Source organism: Oncorhynchus nerka, unplaced genomic scaffold (genome assembly GCF_034236695.1).
Source record: "Oncorhynchus nerka isolate Pitt River unplaced genomic scaffold, Oner_Uvic_2.0 unplaced_scaffold_1473, whole genome shotgun sequence".
NCBI classification, from domain to species: Eukaryota; Metazoa; Chordata; class Actinopteri; order Salmoniformes; family Salmonidae; genus Oncorhynchus; species Oncorhynchus nerka.
In genome coordinates, this window is record NW_027039841.1 from 67,908 (window position 1) to 89,426 (window position 21,519).

The following is a 21,519-nucleotide window of genomic DNA, read 5'->3' on the forward strand; positions in this document are numbered from 1 at the left end:
GGGAGGGATGTAGAGGGAGGGATGTAGAGGAGGGATGGATGTAGAGGGAGAGGGATGTAGAGGGAGGGAGAGGGATGTAGAGGGAGGGAGGGATGTAGAGGGAGGGAGGGAGGGAGAGGGATGGAGGGATGTAGAGGGGAGGGAGGGAGGGAGAGGGATGTAGAGGGAGGGAGAGGGATGCAGAGGGAGGGAGGGATGTAGAGGGAGGGAGGGATGTAGAGGGAGGGAGGGATGTACAGGGAGGGATGTAGAGGGAGGGAGGGATGCAGAGGGAGGGAGGGATGCAGAGGGAGGGAGGGATGCAGAGGGAGGGATGTAGAGGGAGGGATGCAGAGGGAGGGAGGGATGCAGAGGGAGGGAGGGATGCAGAGGGATGTAGAGGGAGGGAGGGATGTAGAGGGAGGGAGGGATGTAGAGGGAGGGAGGGAGGGAGAGGGATGTAGAGGGAGGGAGAGGGATGCAGAGGGAGGGAGGGATGTAGAGGGAGGGAGGGATGTAGAGGGAGGGAGGGATGTAGAGGAGGGAGGGATGTAGAGGGAGGGAGGGAGGAGAGGGAGGGAGGGAGGGATGTAGAGGGAGGGTGGGATGTAGAGGGAGGGTGGGATGTAGAGGGAGGGAGGGATGTAGAGGGAGGGAGGGATGTAGAGGGATGTAGAGGGAGGGAGAGGGATGCAGAGGGGGAGGGATGTAGAGGGAGGGAGGGATGTAGAGGGAGGGATGGATGTAGAGAGAGGGAGAGGGATGTAGAGGGAGGGAGGGAGGGATGTAGAGGGAGAGGGATGTAGAGGGAGGGAGGGATGTAGAGGGAGGGAGAGGGATGTAGAGGGAGGGAGGGATGTAGAGGGAGGGAGAGGGATGTAGAGGGAGGGAGGGATGGATGTAGAGGGAGGGAGAGGGATGTAGAGGGAGGGAGGGATGTAGAGGGAGAGGGATGTAGAGGGAGGGAGGGATGGAGAGGAATGTAGAGGGAGGGATGGATGGATGGAGAGGGATGTAGAGGGAGGGAGAGGGATGTAGAGGGAGGGAGGGATGTAGAGGGAATGAGAGGGATGTAGAGGGAGGGAGGGATGTAGAGGGAGGGAGAGGGATGTAGAGGGAGGGAGGGATGCAGAGGGAGGGAGGGATGTAGAGGGAGGGAGAGGGATGTAGAGGGAGGGAGAGGGATGTAGAGGGAGGGAGGGATGTAGAGGGAGGGAGAGGGATGTAGAGGGAGGGAGGGATGTAGAGGGAGGGAGGGATGTAGAGGGAGGGAGAGGGATGTAGAGGGAGGGAGGGGTGTAGAGGGAGGGAGGGATGTAGAGGGAGGGAGGGATGTAGAGGGAGGGAGGGATGTAGAGGGAGGGAGGGATGTAGAGGGAGGGAGAGGGATGTAGAGGGAGGGAGGGATGTAGAGGGAGGGAGGGATGTAAGCGGGAGGGAGGGATGTAGAGGGAGGGAGGGATGTAGAGGGAGGGAGAGGGATGTAGAGGGAGAGAGGGATGTAGAGGGAGGGAGAGGGATGTAGAGGGAGGGAGGGATGTAGAGGGAGGGAGGGATGTAGAGGGAGGGAGAGGGATGTAGAGGGAGGGAGAGGGATGTAGAGGGAGGGAGAGGGATGTAGAGGGAGGGAGGGAGGGAGGGAGGGAGGGAGAGGGATGTAGAGGGAGGGATGGATGTAGAGGGATGTAGAGTGAGGGAGGGATGTAGAGGGAGGGAGGGAGGGATGTAGAGGGAGGGATGTAGAGGGGGGAGGGATGTAGAGGGGGAGGGATGTAGAGGGGGAGGGATGCAGAGGGGGGAGGGAGGGATGTAGAGGGGGGGATGCAGAGGGAGGGAGGGAGGGATGCAGAGGGGGGAGGGATGCAGAGGGAGGGATGTAGAGGGAGGGAGGGATGTAGAGGGGGAGAGAGGGATGTAGAGGGAGGGAGGGATGCAGAGGGGGGAGGGTGGGATGCAGAGGGAGGGAGGGATGTAGAGGGGGAGAGAGGGATGTAGAGGGGGGAGGGAGGGATGTAGAGGGAGGGAGGGATGCAGAGGGAGGGATGTAGAGGGAGGGAGGGAGGTAGAGGGATGCAGAGGGAGGGAGGGATGTAGAGGGGGGAGAGAGGGATGTAGAGGGGGGGAGGGAGGGATGTAGAGGGAGGGAGGGATGCAGAGGGAGGGATGTAGAGGGATGCAGAAGGAGGGATGCCTGGATAGATTGTGGATATGGCCTGGGTAGATGGGACATTAGTTGTTATTGTGGATATGGCCTGGGTAGATGGGACATTAGTTGTTATTGTGGATATGGCCTGGGTAGATGGGACAGTAGTTGTTATTGTGGATATGGCCTGGGTAGATGGAACATTAGTTGTTATTGTGGATATGGCCTGGGTAGATGGGACATTAGTTGTTATTGTGGATATGGCCTGGGTAGATGGGACATTAGTTGTTATTGTGGATATGGCCTGGGTAGATTGGACATTAGTTGTTATTGTGGATATGGCCTGGGTAGATGGGACATTAGTTGTTATTGTGGATATGGCCTGGGTAGATGGGACATTAGTTGTTATTGTGGATATGGCCTGGGTAGATGGGACATTAGTTGTTATTGTGGATATGGCCTGGATTAGAGTTGCACATTTTTGTGAATATTCAGAGGTGTAAACTTTCCGTGGGAATTAACGGAAATATATGCAAATTAATATTAATACCATTTAAATGTAGATGTTTTTGTATTGGATATATTTAGCTTATCATATGGAGACAGAAACATAAACCTTTTACCTCATCATACATAGACATAAATCAAATGATTAAATCCTTCCAATAGAAATACAAAAAAATATTTAGTACGAATTGAACTTTAATTAAATGAGTTGACTCTTCACATGGGATGATTTCACTGAACAACAAAAGAAAGGGAATATTGAATGATCGATCGCATCTCCCAAAAACGTTTTCAACATAAATCTGTAAAATGATAGTGTAGAAACTAAAGCTTTGGTTGTCTTCCTCTCAGGCTTCCATGTCTTCTCCCTGTACCTCCACAATGTCCACCTCTTGAACATCAGACTCTGAGGCCTCATCTTCACTGTCACTTTCCAACCTTGTTGAGGATGGCTCGTTGTCAGGCTCAAAAAGCCTCATATTTGCCCAGATAGCCACCAATTTTACAACCCTTGTATTGGTCAGCCTGTTGCATGCTTTGATGTGTGTGTTCCCAAACAAGGACCAACTGTGCTCTGAGGTGGATGATGGTGGGATTTGGAGGATGATGGAGGCAACAGGGAAAAGAGCCTCAGATCCACAAAGTCCTTTCCATCAGGTGGCTGATGAGATATGTTGTCACGACTACCATATTGCATCTCCATCCCAAGGCCCTTGCTTGGAAGTGTATTCCGCCAGACTGCCAAGAACCTTGCCCTCATCCAGGCCAAGGTGGCGAGACACGGTAGTGATGACACCATAGGCCTTGTTGATCTCTGCACCAGACAGGATGCTCTTACCAGCATACTTGGGGTCCAACATGTACGCTGCAGCGTGTTTGGGCTTCAGGCAGAAGTCTTCACACTTTTTGATGTACTTCAGAACTGCAGTTTCCTCTGCTTGGAGCAACAGTGAAGTGGGCAGGGCAGTATGGATTTATTCTCTTACCTCTGCAAGCAGAGTCTGAACATCAGACAGGATGGCATTGTCTCCCTCAATCCGTCCAATGGCTACTGCAGGAGTTTCAGACTGCTTACCACTCTCTCCCAAAATACATCATCCAGGAGGATCCTCTTGATGGGTCTGTCCATATTGGCAGACTGTGATATGGCCATTTCTTGGAGAGACTCCTTCCCCTCCAGGAGACTGTCAAACATGATGACAACACCACCCCAACGGGTGTTGCTGGACAGCTTCAATGTGGTTCTCTTATTCTTCTCACTTTGCTTGGTGAGTTAGATTGCTGATGAGCCTTCACATACCTAACCATTTCCTTGGCTCTCTTGTAGAGTGTATCCATTGTTTTCAGTGCCATGATGTTCTTGAAGAGCAGATTCAATGCATGAGCAGCACAGCCAATGGGTGTAGGACTCCTCCGTTTAGACCAAGCAGCCTTCATGTTCGCAGCATTGTCTGTCACCAGTGCAAATACCTTCTGTGGTCCAAGGTCATTGATGACTGCCTTCAGCTCATCTGTAGAGACCGGCCTGTGATCTTGTAGAATACTGGTTGAGGGGTGGAGATGATGTAGTTAATTATTCCTTGCCCACGAACATTCGACCACCAATCAGAGATGATTGCAATACAGTCTGCTTTCTCTATGATTTGCTTGACCTTCAGTTGAACTCTGTTGAACTCTGCATCCAGCAAATTAGTAGATAAAGCATGTCTGGTTGGAGGGGTGTATGCTGGGCACATCGTCTGTGAGCATCAGAGGTGAACCAGTTCCATACGCAGCTCGAGCAAGACATTCATCAGCATTTCTCTGACTACGTTCCTCCATTGAATCATCCTTCTGATTCCAGGAGGACCATGAGCTGTTGCTATCGACAAGGTGTCTGATTCATCATTTCACCTTGAGTAGCAGTAAAGGGACTTTTGTCAGAGGTTTCTTGTTGTGAGGACTGAGGGAACTTTATGCACTTGGCCATATGATTTTGCACAGTATTTCACAGTAAGTCAATGGATACTCTCCTCTCAGTCATGACCATCTGATCATTTATCACTCCAGTGTTAATCTGCAAAATTGTAATTATCCGCCTACCTCCTCATGCCTTTTGCACACAATGTATATAGACTCTTTTTTTTCTTTCTACTGTGTTATTGACTTGTTTATTGTTTACTCCATGTGTAACTCTGTGTTGTTGTCTGTTCACACTGCTATGCTTTATCTTGGCCAGGTTGCAGTTGTAAATGAGAACTTGTTCTCAACTAGCCTACCTGGTTAAATAAAGGTGAAATAAAATAAAATAAAAATACTGGAATGGCATTGAATAGAAAACTACAAAAAAAAAAAAAAAACTACTTCCTGAATGGATTCTTCTCAGGTTTTCGCCTGTCAAATCAGTTCTGTTATACTCTCAGACACTATTTTAACAGTTTTGGAATCTTTAGAGTGTTTTATATCCAAATCTCTACAAGTTATATGCATATCATATCTTCTGGGCCCGAGTAGTAGGCCGTTTAATTTGGCTATGCTTTTCATCCAAAATTCCAAATGATGCCCCCTACCCTAGAGAGGTTAAGCAGTTCAATTGAATTTGGATTTGGGATAGTTTAACCAATATTTTAGGATAGTTTAACCAAAATAGGGAGACCTAGAATTGCCTTATGTGTATCCCAGCTTCACTGTTATAAGTTAACTTTTAAAAAATGTATTTAAGCAATATTCCCCAAATTCCAGGGCTTAACTTCCCATGGAAATTTACCGGAAATATTCCAGAAATTTACCGTAAAGCTTCCGACCCTTTGCAACCCCAGCCAGGATAGATGGATCCATAGTTGTTATTCCCTGATGCTTATTGATTAGCTAGTCCAGGGGTATTCAACTCTTCCTCTACGAGGTCCGGAGCCTGCTGGTTTTCTGTTCTACCTGATCATTCATATCACCCACCTGGTGTCCCAGGTCTAAACCAGTCCCTGATTAGAGGGGAATCACCCACCTGGTGTCTCAGGTCTAAACCAGTCCCTGATTAGAGGGGAATCACCCACCTGGTGTCCCAGGTCTAAACCAGTCCCTGATTAGAGGGGAATCACCCACCTGGTGTCCCAGGTCTAAACCAGTCCCTGATTAGAGGGGAATCACCCACCTGGTGTCCCAGGTCTAAACCAGTCCCTGATTAGAGGGGAATCACCCACCTGGTGTCCCAGGTCTAAACCAGTCCCTGATTAGAGGGGAATCACCCACCTGGTGTCCCAGGTCTAAACCAGTCCCTGATTAGAGGGGAATCACCCACCTGGTGTCCCAGGTCTAAACCAGTCCCTGATTAGAGGGGAATCACCCACCTGGTGTCCCAGGTCTAAACCAGTCCCTGATTAGAGGGGAATCACCCACCTGGTGTCCCAGGTCTAAACCAGTCCCTGATTAGAGGGGAATCACCCACCTGGTGTCCCAGGTCTAAACCAGTCCCTGATTAGAGGGGAATCACCCACCTGGTGTCCCAGGTCTAAACCAGTCCCTGATTAGAGGGGAATCACCCACCTGGTGTCCCAGGTCTAAACCAGTCCCTGATTAGAGGGGAATCACCCACCTGGTGTCCCAGGTCTAAACCAGTCCCTGATTAGAGGGGAATCACCCACCTGGTGTCCCAGGTCTAAACCAGTCCCTGATTAGAGGGGAATCACCCACCTGGTGTCCCAGGTCTAAACCAGTCCCTGATTAGAGGGGAATCACCCACCTGGTGTCCCAGGTCTAAACCAGTCCCTGATTAGAGGGGAATCACCCACCTGGTGTCCCAGGTCTAAACCAGTCCCTGATTAGAGGGGAATCATCCACCTGGTGTCCCAGGTCTAAACCAGTCCCTGATTAGAGGGGAATCACCCACCTGATGTCCCAGGTCTAAACCAGTCCCTGATTAAAGGGGAATCATCCACCTGGTGTCCCAGGTCTAAACCAGTCCCTGATTAGAGGGGAATCACCCACCTGGTGTCCCAGGTCTAAACCAGTCCCTGATTAGAGGGACATGCAGTGGAACTGGAGGTCCAGAGTTGAGTTTGAGGGAGCTGGTCTATATCCACTGATGAAGAAAGACTGGATTGAGTATTGGATTTTCCAATGGCTTGTGGAGGCAGATGGTATTGAGTGTGTTTTCCAGATTGTTATTGGGCGGTGAAGGAGAGCGAGACGGAGAGAGAGCCTGCGTGCTGGTGTGTGTGTGTGTGTGTGTGTGTGTGTGTGTGTGTGTGTGGAATGGGAGGCGTGTTGCTTCAGTTAGAAAGGGCAGTGTGGCCCTGTCTGGAACACAATTTATTATGGAAACCACAGAGAGGTGATTATTGCAGAGGGAGAATGTGGATGGCTTACTAGAAGAGAGAGAGGAAGGGAGGGAGAGAAAGAGCAGGAAAGAGAGAGACTCCTCTACTGGTGGGGAGTCATCCAGACAGGCAGGCAGCTAGAGTAAATACAGTATGGCATGTGAGTGACCCAGATACAACCTGGACCTGGCCAGGAATCTGGAGAGGAGAGGAGGCTGATTATTGCCAGAGCTGTTCATTAGGCCATTATTTCCATCCACTGTCCTCTCTCTCTTTACTACAGTCTGTGTCCTCTATCCTGTGTGTAGTGTCTTTACTACAGTCTGTGTCCTGTGTGTAGTGTCTTTACTCCAGTCTGTGTCCTCTATCCTGTGTGTAGTGTCTTTACTCCAGCCTGTGTCCTCTGTCCTGTGTGTAGTGTCTTTACTCCAGCCTGTGTCCTCTGTCCTGTGTGTAGTGTCTTTACTCCAGCCTGTGTCCTCTGTCCTGTGTGTAGTGTCTTTACTCCAGCCTCTATCCTGTGTGTAGTGTCTTTACTCCAGCCTGTGTCCTCTATCCTGTGTGTAGTGTCTTTACTCCAGCCTGTGTCCTCTATCCTGTGTGTAGTGTCTTTACTCCAGCCTGTGTCCTCTATCCTGTGTGTAGTGTCTTTACTCCAGCCTGTGTCCTCTGTCCTGTGTGTAGTGTCTTTACTCCAGCCTGTGTCCTCTGTCCTGTGTGTAGTGTCTTTACTCCAGCCTGTGTCCTCTGTCCTGTGTGTAGTGTCTTTACTCCAGCCTGTGTCCTCTGTCCTGTGTGTAGTGTCTTTACTCCAGCCTGTGTCCTCTGTCCTGTGTGTAGTGTCTTTACTCCAGTCTGTGTCCTCTATCCTGTGTGTAGTGTCTTTACTCCAGCCTGTGTCCTCTGTCCTGTGTGTAGTGTCTTTACTCCAGCCTCTGTCCTCTGTCCTGTGTGTAGTGTCTTTACTCCAGCCTGTGTCCTCTGTCCTGTGTGTAGTGTCTTTACTCCAGCCTGTGTCCTCTGTCCTGTGTGTAGTGTCTTTACTCCAGCCTGTGTCCTCTGTCCTGTGTGTAGTGTCTTTACTCCAGTCTGTGTCCTCTATCCTGTGTGTAGTGTCTTTACTCCAGCCTGTGTCCTCTGTCCTGTGTGTAGTGTCTTTACTCCAGCCTCTGTCCTCTGTCCTGTGTGTAGTGTCTTTACTCCAGCCTCTATCCTGTGTGTAGTGTCTTTACTCCAGCCTGTGTCCTCTATCCTGTGTGTAGTGTCTTTACTCCAGCCTGTGTCCTCTATCCTGTGTGTAGTGTCTTTACTCCAGCCTGTGTCCTCTGTCCTGTGTGTAGTGTCTTTACTCCAGCCTGTGTCCTCTGTCCTGTGTGTAGTGTCTTTACTCCAGCCTCTATCCTGTGTGTAGTGTCTTTACTCCAGCCTGTGTCCTCTATCCTGTGTGTAGTGTCTTTACTCCAGCCTGTGTCCTCTATCCTGTGTGTAGTGTCTTTACTCCAGCCTGTGTCCTCTGTCCTGTGTGTAGTGTCTTTACTCCAGCCTCTATCCTGTGTGTAGTGTCTTTACTCCAGCCTGTGTCCTCTATCCTGTGTGTAGTGTCTTTACTCCAGCCTCTATCCTGTGTGTAGTGTCTTTACTCCAGCCTGTGTCCTCTATCCTGTGTGTAGTGTCTTTACTCCAGCCTGTGTCCTCTATCCTGTGTGTAGTGTCTTTACTCCAGCCTCTATCCTGTGTGTAGTGTCTTTACTCCAGCCTGTGTCCTCTATCCTGTGTGTAGTGTCTTTACTCCAGCCTCTATCCTGTGTGTAGTGTCTTTACTCCAGCCTGTGTCCTCTATCCTGTGTGTAGTGTCTTTACTCCAGCCTGTGTCCTCTGTCCTGTGTGTAGTGTCTTTACTCCAGCCTCTGTCCTCTGTCCTGTGTGTAGTGTCTTTACTCCAGCCTGTGTCCTCTATCCTGTGTGTAGTGTCTTTACTCCAGCCTCTGTCCTGTGTGTAGTGTCTTTACTCCAGCCTCTGTCCTGTGTGTAGTGTCTTTACTCCAGCCTCTGTCCTCTGTCCTGTGTGTAGTGTCTTTACTCCAGCCTCTGTCCTCTGTATACCTGTGAGCTATAAATGGAAACTTCCATGTCTTTTCTCTGTATTGTTCTACTGTACACAGAATTTCAAACACACAACATTACAAAAGGAGCTGCATACTGTATGGGACTTATTACATTATGATGCCATGTCACTGTGAATTCTCAGTGATGTGACTCAGGGGAGTGGTGAATTTTCAGTGATGTAACTCAGGGGAGTGGTGAATTCTCAGTGATGTAACTCAGGGGAGTGGTGAATTCTCAGTGATGTAACTCAGGGGAGTGGTGAATTCTCAGTGATGTAACTCAGGGGAGTGGTGAATTCTCAGTGATGTAACTCAGGGGAGTGGTGAATTCTCAGTGATGTAACTCAGGGGAGTGGTGAATTCTCAGTGATGTAACTCAGGGGAGTGGTGAATTCTCAGTGATGTAACTCAGGGGAGTGGTGAATTCTCAGTGATGTAACTCAGGGGAGTGGTGAATTCTCAGTGATGTAACTCAGGGGAGTGGTGAATTCTCAGTGATGTAACTCAGGGAGTGGTGAATTCTCAGTGATGTAACTCAGGGAGTGGTGAATTCTCAGTGATGTAACTCAGGGGAGTGGTGAATTCTCAGTGATGTAACTCAGGGGAGTGGTGAATTCTCAGTGATGTAACTCAGGGGAGTGGTGAATTCTCAGTGATGTAACTCAGGGGAGTGGTGAATTCTCAGTGATGTAACTCAGGGGAGTGGTGAATTCTCAGTGATGTAACTCAGGGAGTGGTGAATTCTCAGTGATGTAACTCAGGGGAGTGGTGAATTCTCAGTGATGTAACTCAGGGGAGTGGTGAATTCTCAGTGATGTAACTCAGGGAGTGGTGAATTCTCAGTGATGTAACTCAGGGGAGTGGTGAATTCTCAGTGATGTAACTCAGGGGAGTGGTGAATTCTCAGTGATGTAACTGTAACTCAGGGAGTGGTGAATTCTCAGTGATGTAACTCAGGGGAGTGGTGAATTCTCAGTGATGTAACTCAGGGGAGTGGTGAATTCTCAGTGATGTAACTTAGGGGTGAATTCTCAGTGATGTAACTTAGGGGTGAATTCTCAGTGATGTAACTTAGGGGTGAATTCTCAGTGATGTAACTTAGGGGTGAATTCTCAGTGATGTAACTCAGGGGAGTGGTGAATTCTCAGTGATGTAACTCAGGGGAGTGGTGAATTCTCAGTGATGTAACTCAGGGAGTGGGGAATTCTCAGTGATGTAACTCAGGGAGTGGTGAATTCTCAGTGATGTAACTCAGGGGAGTGGTGAATTCTCAGTGATGTAACTCAGGGGAGTGGTGAATTCTCAGTGATGTAACTCAGGGGAGTGGTGAATTCTCAGTGATGTAACTCAGGGGAGTGGTGAATTCTCAGTGATGTAACTCAGGGGAGTGGTGAATTCTCAGTGATGTAACTCAGGGGAGTGGGGAATTCTCAGTGATGTAACTCAGGGGAGTGGGGAATTCTCAGTGATGTAACTCAGGGGAGTGGTGAATTCTCAGTGATGTAACTCAGGGGAGTGGTGAATTCTCAGTGATGTAACTCAGGGGAGTGGTGAATTCTCAGTGATGTAACTCAGGGGAGTGGTGAATTCTCAGTGATGTAACTCAGGGGAGTGGTGAATTCTCAGTGATGTAACTCAGGGGTGAATTCTCAGTGATGTAACTCAGGGGTGAATTCTCAGTGATGTAACTCAGGGGAGGGGTGAATTCTCAGTGATGTAACTCAGGGGAGTGGTGAATTCTCAGTGATGTAACTCAGTGGTGAATTCTCAGTGATGTAACTCAGGGGAGTGGTGAATTCTCAGTGATGTAACTCAGGGGAGTGGTGAATTCTCAGTGATGTAACTCAGGGGAGTGGTGAATTCTCAGTGATGCAGTGATGTAACTCAGGGGAGTGGTGAATTCTCAGTGATGTAACTCAGGGGAGTGGTGAATTCTCAGTGATGTAACTCAGGGGAGTGGTGAATTCTCAGTGATGTAACTCAGGGGTGTGGTGAATTCTCAGTGATGTAACTCAGGGGAGTGGTGAATTCTCAGTGATGTAACTCAGGGGTGTGGTGAATTCTCAGTGATGTAACTCAGGGGAGTGGTGAATTCTCAGTGATGTAACTCAGGGTGTGGTGAATTCTCAGTGATGTAACTCAGGGGAGTGGTGAATTCTCAGTGATGTAACTCAGGGAGTGGTGAATTCTCAGTGATGTAACTCAGGGAGTGGTGAATTCTCAGTGATGTAACTCAGGGGAGTGGTGAATTCTCAGTGATGTAACTCAGGGAGTGGTGAATTCTCAGTGATGTAACTCAGGGGAGTGGTGAATTCTCAGTGATGTAACTCAGGGGAGTGGTGAATTCTCAGTGATGTAACTCAGGGGAGTGGTGAATTCTCAGTGATGTAACTCAGGGGAGTGGTGAATTCTCAGTGATGTAACTCAGGGGAGTGGTGAATTCTCAGTGATGTAACTCAGGGAGTGGTGAATTCTCAGTGATGTAACTCAGGGAGTGGTGAATTCTCAGTGATGTAACTCAGGGGAGTGGTGAATTCTCAGTGATGTAACTCAGGGAGTGGTGAATTCTCAGTGATGTAACTCAGGGGAGTGGTGAATTCTCAGTGATGTAACTCAGGGGAGTGGTGAATTCTCAGTGATGTAACTCAGGGAGTGGTGAATTCTCAGTGATGTAACTCAGGGAGTGGTGAATTCTCAGTGATGTAACTCAGGGGAGTGGTGAATTCTCAGTGATGTAACTCAGGGAGTGGTGAATTCTCAGTGATGTAACTCAGGGGAGTGGTGAATTCTCAGTGATGTAACTCAGGGGAGTGGTGAATTCTCAGTGATGTAACTCAGGGAGTGGTGAATTCTCAGTGATGTAACTCAGGGGAGTGGTGAATTCTCAGTGATGTAACTCAGGGAGTGGTGAATTCTCAGTGATGTAACTCAGGGGAGTGGTGAATTCTCAGTGATGTAACTCAGGGGAGTGGTGAATTCTCAGTGATGTAACTCAGGGAGTGGTGAATTCTCAGTGATGTAACTCAGGGGAGTGGTGAATTCTCAGTGATGTAACTCAGTGATGGGAGTGGTGAATTCTCAGTGATGTAACTCAGGGAGTGGTGAATTCTCAGTGATGTAACTCAGGGAGTGGTGAATTCTCAGTGATGTAACTCAGGGAGTGGTGAATTCTCAGTGATGTAACTCAGGGGAGTGGTGAATTCTCAGTGATGTAACTCAGGGGAGTGGTGAATTCTCAGTGATGTAACTCAGGGGAGTGGTGAATTCTCAGTGATGTAACTCAGGGGAGTGGTGAATTCTCAGTGATGTAACTCAGGGGAGTGGTGAATTCTCAGTGATGTAACTCAGTGGGAGTGGTGAATTCTCAGTGATGTAACTCAGGGGAGTGGTGAATTCTCAGTGATGTAACTGCAGGGAGTGGTGAATTCTCAGTGATGTAACTCAGGGGAGTGGTGAATTCTCAGTGATGTAACTCAGGGGAGTGGTGAATTCTCAGTGATGTAACTCAGGGGAGTGGTGAATTCTCAGTGATGTAACTCAGGGGTGAATTCTCAGTGATGTAACTCAGGGGAGTGGTGAATTCTCAGTGATGTAACTCAGGGGAGTGGTGAATTCTCAGTGATGTAACTCAGGGGAGTGGTGAATTCTCAGTGATGTAACTCAGGGGAGTGGTGAATTCTCAGTGATGTAACTCAGGGGAGTGGTGAATTCTCAGTGATGTAACTCAGGGAGTGGTGAATTCTCAGTGATGTAACTCAGGGGAGTGGTGAATTCTCAGTGATGTAACTCAGGGGAGTGGTGAATTCTCAGTGATGTAACTCAGGGGAGTGGTGAATTCTCAGTGATGTAACTCAGGGGTGAATTCTCAGTGATGTAACTCAGGGGAGTGGTGAATTCTCAGTGATGTAACTCAGGGGAGTGGTGAATTCTCAGTGATGTAACTCAGGGGAGTGGTGAATTCTCAGTGATGAGTGGTGAATTCTCAATGTAACTCAGGGGAGTGGTGAATTCTCAGTGATGTAACACAGGGAGTGGTGAATTCTCAGTGATGTAACTCAGGGAGTGGTGAATTCTCAGTGATGTAACTCAGGGGAGTGGTGAATTCTCAGTGATGTAACTCAGGGAGTGGTGAATTCTCAGTGATGTAACTCAGGGGAGTGGTGAATTCTCAGTGATGTAACTCATGGGGAGTGGTGAATTCTCAGTGATGTAACTCAGGGGAGTGGGGAATCCTCAGTGATGTAACTCAGGGAGTGGTGAATTCTCAGTGATGTAACTCAGGGGAGTGGTGAATTCTCAGTGATGTAACTCAGGGGAGTGGTGAATTCTCAGTGATGTAACTCAGGGGAGTGGTGAATTCTCAGTGATGTAACTCAGGGGAGTGGTGAATTCTCAGTGATGTAACTCAGGGAGTGGTGAATTCTCAGTGATGTAACTCAGGGGAGTGGTGAATTCTCAGTGATGTAACTCAGGGAGTGGGAATTCTCAGTGATGTAACTCAGGGGAGTGGTGAATTCTCAGTGATGTAACTCAGGGGAGTGGTGAATTCTCAGTGATGTAACTCAGTGGTGAATTCTCAGTGATGTAACTCAGTGGTGAATTCTCAGTGATGTAACTCAGTGGTGAATTCTCAGTGATGTAACTCAGTGGTGAATTCTCAGTGATGTAACTCAGGGAGTGGTGAATTCTCAGTGATGTAACTCAGGGGAGTGGTGAATTCTCAGTGATGTAACTCAGGGGAGTGGTGAATTCTCAGTGATGTAACTCAGGGGAGTGGTGAATTCTCAGTGATGTAACTCAGGGGAGTGGTGAATTCTCTCCTCTTTTTTTTAGCTTAAAGTCTTTTCTCTCTCTTACAGATCATTGCCTCATCCCAGGACCCATGGACTAAATGGATGTTAAAACCACCTTTCTCGCCAAGTTTACCACTCATCATCGTCCAATCATCATCGTCCAATCATCATAGTCCAATCATCATAGTCCAATCATCATCGTCCAATCATCATAGTCCAATCATCATAGTCCAATTATCATAGTCCAATCAGGATCTTTGAACATGAACAATCTGTTCCTCTCCTTCAGCTGAGACAGACTGCCAGTCAGTAACCACATAGTGTAACACTCTCTGTATCAGGACACTGTCGTCCACATCTATTGGAGGATCACTGAGTCTCATTATCACACCTTTAACCCCTCACCCCCAGCCCTTGACCCTTAACCCCTGACCCCTAACCATGTACGGCAGCTCCCGCTCCGTTGCCAAGATGGAGGGCAACAACGGCAGCAGTCAGAGTCCCGGTCGCTCCCCCTGCCTGCCCCGCTCCCCGCGCCTCGGCCACCGCCGCACCAACAGTACAGGAGGCCCCGGGGGAAAGACCCTCTCCATGGAGAACATCCAGTCTCTGAACGCGGCCTATGCCACCTCCGGACCCATGTACCTCAGTGACAACGAGGTCATCTCTCAACAGGTGATCTAGTAATACAATATGACGTGTCGTTTAGCAGAGGTTTTTTTAATCCAAAATGACCTTCTGTTCTTTTAAATCAGGAGTCGTAAACCTTTTCTTGCCCAGGGACCCCCTCCCAGGAAAACCGGCAACCCAGGGACCCTCATCATACGTTAGCAAAACACGATGTTGTATATCATTATCATCCCCAGGCAGGACAAGTAATCAACATTTTAAAATGTATTGATTTGGTAGATGGTTTTTTATTATAATTGGAACAGGAAGTGTAACTCTAATATAGCCTATCAGCCAGGAAGGTGACTCCAAACACATTTTCACTAAGAGCAGCTGTTTAGCTGGTGAAACAAAGGTTAGCCATGTGTTGGCAAAAATGACTGTCCTAGTTAAGAAAGCTGACCAGAAGCCAGTGGCACTGCCACACTGGTCGCCTGTCTGTGGCTGCTGTTTCATAGACTGTGTCAGATACTGCACTGAGGGGAATTGGCTCTAATGAGGAGAATTGGCTCTAATGAGCGGAATTGGCTCCAATGAGGGTAATTGGCTCCAATGAGGGGAATTGGCTCCAATGAGGGGAATTGGCTCCAATGAGGGGAATTGGCTCCAATGAGGGGAATTGGCTCCAATGAGGGGAATTGGCTCCAATGAGGGGAATTGGGGCTCCAATGAGGGGAATTGGCTCCAATGAGGGGAATTGGCTCCAATGAGGAGAATTGGCTCCAATGAGGGGAATTGGCTCCAATGAGGGGAATTGGGGCTCCAATGAGGGGAATTGGCTCCAATGAGGGGAATTGGCTCCAATGAGGGGAATTGGCTCCAATGAGGGGAATTGGCTCCAATGAGGGGAATTGGCTCCAATGAGGGGAATTGGCTCCAATGAGGAGAATTGGCTCCAATGAGGGGAATTGGCTCCAATGAGGGTAATTGGCTCCAATGAGGGGAATTGGCTCCAATGAGGGGAATTGGCTCCAATGAGGGGAATTGGCTCCAATGAGGGGAATTGGCTCCAATGAGGGGAATTGGCTCCAATGAGGGGAATTGGCTCCAATGAGGAGAATTGGCTCCAATGAGGGGAATTGGCTCCAATGAGGGGAATTGGCTCCAATGAGGGGAATTTCCAATGAGGGGAATTGGCTCCAATGAGGGGAATTGGCTCCAATGAGGAGAATTGGCTCCAATGAGGGGAATTGGCTCCAATGAGGGGAATTGGCTCCAATGAGGGGAATTGGCTCCAATGAGGGGAATTGGCTCCAATGAGGGGAATTGGCTCCAATGAGGAGAATTGGCTCCAATGAGGGGAATTGGCTCCAATGAGGGGAATTGGCTCCAATGAGGGGAATTGGCTCCAATGAGTGGAATTGGCTCCAATGAGGGGAATTGGCTCCAATGAGGGGAATTGGCTCCAATGAGGGGAATTGGCTCCAATGAGGGAAATTGGCTCCAATGAGGGGAATTGGCTCCAATGAGGGGAATTGGCTCCAATGAGGGGAATTGGCTCCAATGAGGAGAATTGGCTCCAATGAGGGGAATTGGCTCCAATGAGGGAATTGGCTCCAATGAGGGAATTGGCTCCAATGAGGGGAATTGGCTCCAATGAGGGGAATTGGCTCCAATGAGGGGAATTGGCTCCAATGAGGAGAATTGGCTCCAATGAGGGGAATTGGCTCCAATGAGGGGAATTGGCTCCAATGAGGGGAATTGGCTCCAATGAGGGGAATTGGCTCCAATGAGGAGAATTGGCTCCAATGAGGGGAATTGGCTCCAATGAGGGGAATTGGCTCCAATGAGGGGAATTGGCTCCAATGAGGAGAATTGGCTCCAATGAGGGGAATTGGCTCCAATGAGGGGAATTGGCTCCAATGAGGGGAATTGGCTCCAATGAGGGGAATTGGCTCCAATGAGGGGAATTGGCTCCAATGAGGAGAATTGGCTCAATATTAGGAGTTAAAAATAAAGTTGACATCTTTAGAAAGAAGATATTGTCCTCTTTTCTACTGTAGTTATGTCATTGACATTTGGTTTATTCTGTTGTTACTAGTGATATTCATTAAAAACATTGAAAGAATGAAAAATATAAATCCACTTTAAAATAAATTGCAGACCCTCTACAGTACCTCTAGGGGTCCGCAGACGCCCTGGTGAATAAACCTGTTTTAAATGACACTATGACTAGCACCTTGCTTTTACCAAATACACTTCCTGTATGGCTAGCACCTTGCTTTTACCAAATACACTTCCTGTATGGCTAGCACCTTGCTTTTACCAAATACACTTCCTGTATGGCTAGCACCTTGCTTTTACCAAATACACTTCCTGTATGGCTAGCACCTTGCTTTTACCAAATACACTTCCTGTATGGCTAGCACCTTGCTTTTACCAAATACACTTCCTGTATGGCTAGCACCTTGCTTTTACCAAATACACTTCCTGTATGACTAGCCCCTTGCTTTTACCAAAGACACTTCCTGTATGGCTAGCACCTTGCTTTTAGCAAATACACTTCCTGTATGGCTAGTACCTTGCTTTTACCAAATACACTTTCTGTATGACTAGTACCTTGCTTTTACCAAAGACACTTCCTGTATGACTAGTACCTTGCTTTTACCAAATACACTTCCTGTATGGCTAGTACCTTGCTTTTACCAAATACACTTCCTGTATGACTAGTACCTTGCTTTTACCAAAGACACTTCCTGTATGACTAGTACCTTGCTTTTACCAAATACACTTCCTGTATGACTAGTACCTTGCTTTTACCAAATACACTTCCTGTATGGCTAGCACCTTGCTTTTACCAAAGACACTTCCTGTATGGCTAGCACCTTGCTTTTACCAAAGACCCTTAGCTACTGTATGGATGTGAATTATTGAAATGGTTTGTATTCCTGTATGTGAATTCTGTTGTTTGTATATTTGAATATGCTGATCTTAACTAAATTAATTTTGTGGACAATAAAGTAAATCTAATCTAATCTGATCTATTCTAGACCCAGGCCTATCCCAACCCCAACCACGACCCTAGCCTGCCCAAGAGCACCATGACCCTGGGTCGCTCCGGAGCAAAGCTCCCTTACGGCGTCCGGACAACCGCCATGGGCTCCAACCCCAACATCAGCCAGGGAGGTGGAGGCTCGTCCATGCCCAGTGACAGCATCGTGTTTGGGTGTGACCACGTGTCCTCGTCCCAGTCCAGCCTCCAGCAGGCGTCCACGGTGCCTCACTCCTTACGCCAAACCAGAGACAACACCATCATGGACCTCCAGACCCAGCTGAAGGAGGTGCTGAGGGAGAACGAGCTCCTCCGGGGGGAGGTGGATGTGAAGGAGAGCAAGCTGAGCTCTTCCATGAACTCCATCAAGACCTTCTGGAGCCCCGAGCTGAAGAAGGAGAGAGCCCTGAGGAAGGACGAGGTGTCCAAGATCTCTGTCTGGAAGGAGCAGTACAGAGTGGTACAGGACGAGACTCAGGTAAGATCCTGGAGTCACTGGCAGTACATGTAGTTAGACTGGAAGGAGCAGTACATGTAGTTAGACTGGAAGGAGCAGTACATGTAGTTAGACTGGAAGGAGCAGTACATGTAGTTAGACTGAAAGGAGCAGTACATGTAGTTAGACTGGAAGGAGCAGTACATGTAGTTAGACTGGAAGGAGCAGTACATGTAGTTAGACTAGAAGGAGCAGTACATGTAGTTAGACTAGAAGGAGCAGTACATGTAGTTAGACTGGAAGGATCAGTACATGTAGTTAGACTGGAAGGATCAGTACATGTAGTTAGACTGGAAGGAGCAGTACATGTAGTTAGACTAGAAGGAGCAGTACATGTAGTTAGACTGGAAGGAGCAGTACATGTAGTTAGACTGGAAGGAGCAGTACATGTAGTTAGACTGGAAGGATCAGTACATGTAGTTAGACTGGAAGGATCAGTACATGTAGTTAGACTGGAAGGATCAGTACATGTAGTTAGACTGGAAGGAGCAGTACATGTAGTTAGACTGGAAGGAGCAGTACATGTAGTTAGACTGGAAGGAGCAGTACATGTAGTTAGACTGGAAGGAGCAGTACATGTAGTTAGACTGGAAGGAGCAGTACCTGTAGTTAGACTGGAAGGAGCAGTACATGTAGTTAGACTGGAAGGATCAGTACATGTAGTTAGACTGGAAGGAGCAGTACATGTAGTTAGACTGGAAGGAGCAGTACCTGTAGTTAGACTGGAAGGAGCAGTACATGTAGTTAGACTGGAAGGATCAGTACATGTAGTTAGACTGGAAGGATCAGTACATGTAGTTAGACTGGAAGGAGCAATACATGTAGTTAGACTGGAAGGAGCAGTACATGTAGTTAGACTGGAAGGAGCAGTACATGTAGTTAGACTGAAAGGAGCAGTACATGTACTTAGACTGGAAGGATCAGTACATGTAGTTAGACTGGAAGGAGCAGTACATGTAGTTAGACTGGAAGGAGCAGTACATGTAGTTAGACTGGAAGGAGCAGTACATGTAGTTAGACTAGAAGGAGCAGTACATGTAGTTAGACTAGAAGGAGCAGTACATGTAGTTAGACTGGAAGGATCAGTACATGTAGTTAGACTGGAAGGATCAGTACATGTAGTTAGAATGGAAGGAGCAGTACATGTAGTTAGACTAGAAGGAGCAGTACATGTAGTTAGACTGGAAGGAGCAGTACATGTAGTTAGACTGGAAGGAGCAGTACATGTAGTTAGACTGGAAGGATCAGTACATGTAGTTAGACTGGAAGGAGCAGTACATGTAGTTAGACTGGAAGGAGCAGTACATGTAGTTAGACTGGAAGGATCCGTACATGTAGTTAGACTGGAAGGAGCAGTACATGTAGTTAGACTGGAAGGATCAGTACATCTAGTTAGACTGGAAGGATCAGTACATGTAGTTAGACTGGAAGGAGTAGTACATGTAGTTAGACTGGAAGGATCAGTACATCTAGTTAGACTGGAAGGATCAGTACATGTAGTTAGACTGGAAGGAGTAGTACATGTAGTTAGACTGGAAGGATCAGTACATGTAGTTAGACTGGAAGGAGCAGTACATGTAGTTAGACTGGAAGGAGCAGTACATGTAGTTAGACTGGAAGGATCAGTACATGTAGTTAGACTGGAAGGAGTAGTACATGTAGTTAGACTGGAAGGATCAGTACATGTAGTTAGACTGGAAGGATCAGTACATGTAGTTAGACTGGAAGGATCAGTACATGTAGTTAGACTGGAAGGATCAGTACCTGTAGTTAGACTGGAAGGAGTGTGAAGTCATTCAGGTGGGATGCAGAGACCTGCTTGGAAGTTGGTAGGTTGGTCCTAAGGGCACCTAAGGGTTCTAACCATTGGGTCAGTTGTTGGTGGTTTTGCATGGTGTTGTAACCCTGGTCAAAGGTGAAGAGGTCAGACTGAGTTGTATATGCTGTTAGTGCTGTTGTTGTCTCTTCCATATTTAGCTCACAGTCAGATCTGCCTTCCCCGTCAGTTGTTTCCCCTCCGGCTGTGTGACGTCGGTCAGTGAGCAGCCGGTTCGCCTGTCTGCTGAGTTGAATCAATCTGGGGTCTGTCTGGGCAGATTTGATCCCACAAAGCTTGATCACAACTTCTTATTGGGAACACCATTTTGAGATGGTATCCTAATTCTGTAGTGAAGGATGGAATCAGTTTTATTTAATTCTTTAGTGAAGGATGGAATCAGTTTTATTGAATTCTGTAGTGAAGGATGGAATCAGTTTTATTGAATTCTTTAGTGAAGGATGGAATCAGTTGTATCCTAATTCTGCAGTGAAGGATGGAATCAGTTTTATTGAATTCTGCAGTGAAGGATGGAATCAGTTGTATCCTAATTCTGTAGTGAAGGATGGAATCAGTTGTATCCTAATTCTGTAGTGAAGGATGGAATCAGTTTCATCTAATTCTGTCATCTAGCTCAGAAACCAGGTGACAGGTGGGACTGGAAATCACACCTGGTTTCTGAGCTAGATGACAGGTTAGATGGGATACAGGAGAGGTGGGACTGGAAATCACACCTGGTTTCTGAGCTAGATGACAGGTTAGATGGGATACAGGAGAGGTGGGACTGGAAATCACACCTGGTTTCTGAGCTATGTGACAGGTTAGATGGGATACAGGACAGGTAGGACTGGAAATCACACCTGGTTTCTGAGCTAGATGACAGGTTAGATGGGATACAGGAGAGGTAGGACTGGAAATCACACCTGGTTTCTGAGCTAGATGACAGGTTAGATGGGATACAGGAGAGGTGGGACTGGAAATCACACCTGGTTTCTGAGCTAGATGACAGGTTAGATGGGATACAGGAGAGGTAGGACTGGAAATCACACCTGGTTTCTGAGCTAGATGACAGGTTAGATGGGATACAGGACAGGTGGGACTGGAAATCACACCTGGTTTCTGAGCTAGATGACAGGTTAGATGGGATACAGGACAGGTGGGACTGGAAATCACACATGGTTTCTGAGCTAGATGACAGGTTAGATGGGATACAGGACAGGTGGGACTGGAAATCACACCTGGTTTCTGAGCTAGATGACAGGTTAGATGGGATACAGGACAGGTGGGACTGGAAATCACACCTGGTGGTTTCTGAGCTAGATGACAGGTTAGATGGGATACAGGACAGGTGGGACTGGAAATCACACCTGGTGGTTTCTGAGCTAGATGACAGGTTAGATGGGATACAGGAGAGGTGGGACTGGAAATCACACCTGGTTTCTGAGCTAGATGACAGGTTAGATGGGATACAGGAGAGGTGGGACTGGAAATCACACCTGGTTTCTGAGCTAGATGACAGGTTAGATGGGATACAGGAGAGGTGGGACTGGAAATCACACCTGGTTTCTGAGCTAGATGACAGGTTAGATGGGATACAGGAGAGGTGGGACTGGAAATCACACCTGGTTTCTGAGCTAGATGACAGGTTAGATGGGATACAGGAGAGGTGGGACTGGAAATCACACCTGGTTTCTGAGCTAGATGACAGGTTAGATGGGATACAGGAG

General features: G+C 47.8%; 1 protein-coding gene across 1 annotated transcript in view; it reads left to right on the forward strand.

The window, feature by feature from the left end:
• Positions 1–17,991, forward strand: part of LOC135568577 (ELKS/Rab6-interacting/CAST family member 1-like) — a 42,021-nt gene extending 24,030 nt beyond the window's left edge. Inside the window, exons 2-3 of the mRNA XM_065015374.1 lie at positions 13,886–14,494; positions 17,479–17,991. Coding sequence (XP_064871446.1) covers positions 14,261–14,494; positions 17,479–17,991 — 747 coding nt within the window. The 5' untranslated portion in view covers positions 13,886–14,260. The remainder of the gene's footprint in view (positions 1–13,885; positions 14,495–17,478) is intronic.
• The last annotated feature ends 3,528 nt before the right edge of the window (positions 17,992–21,519 follow it).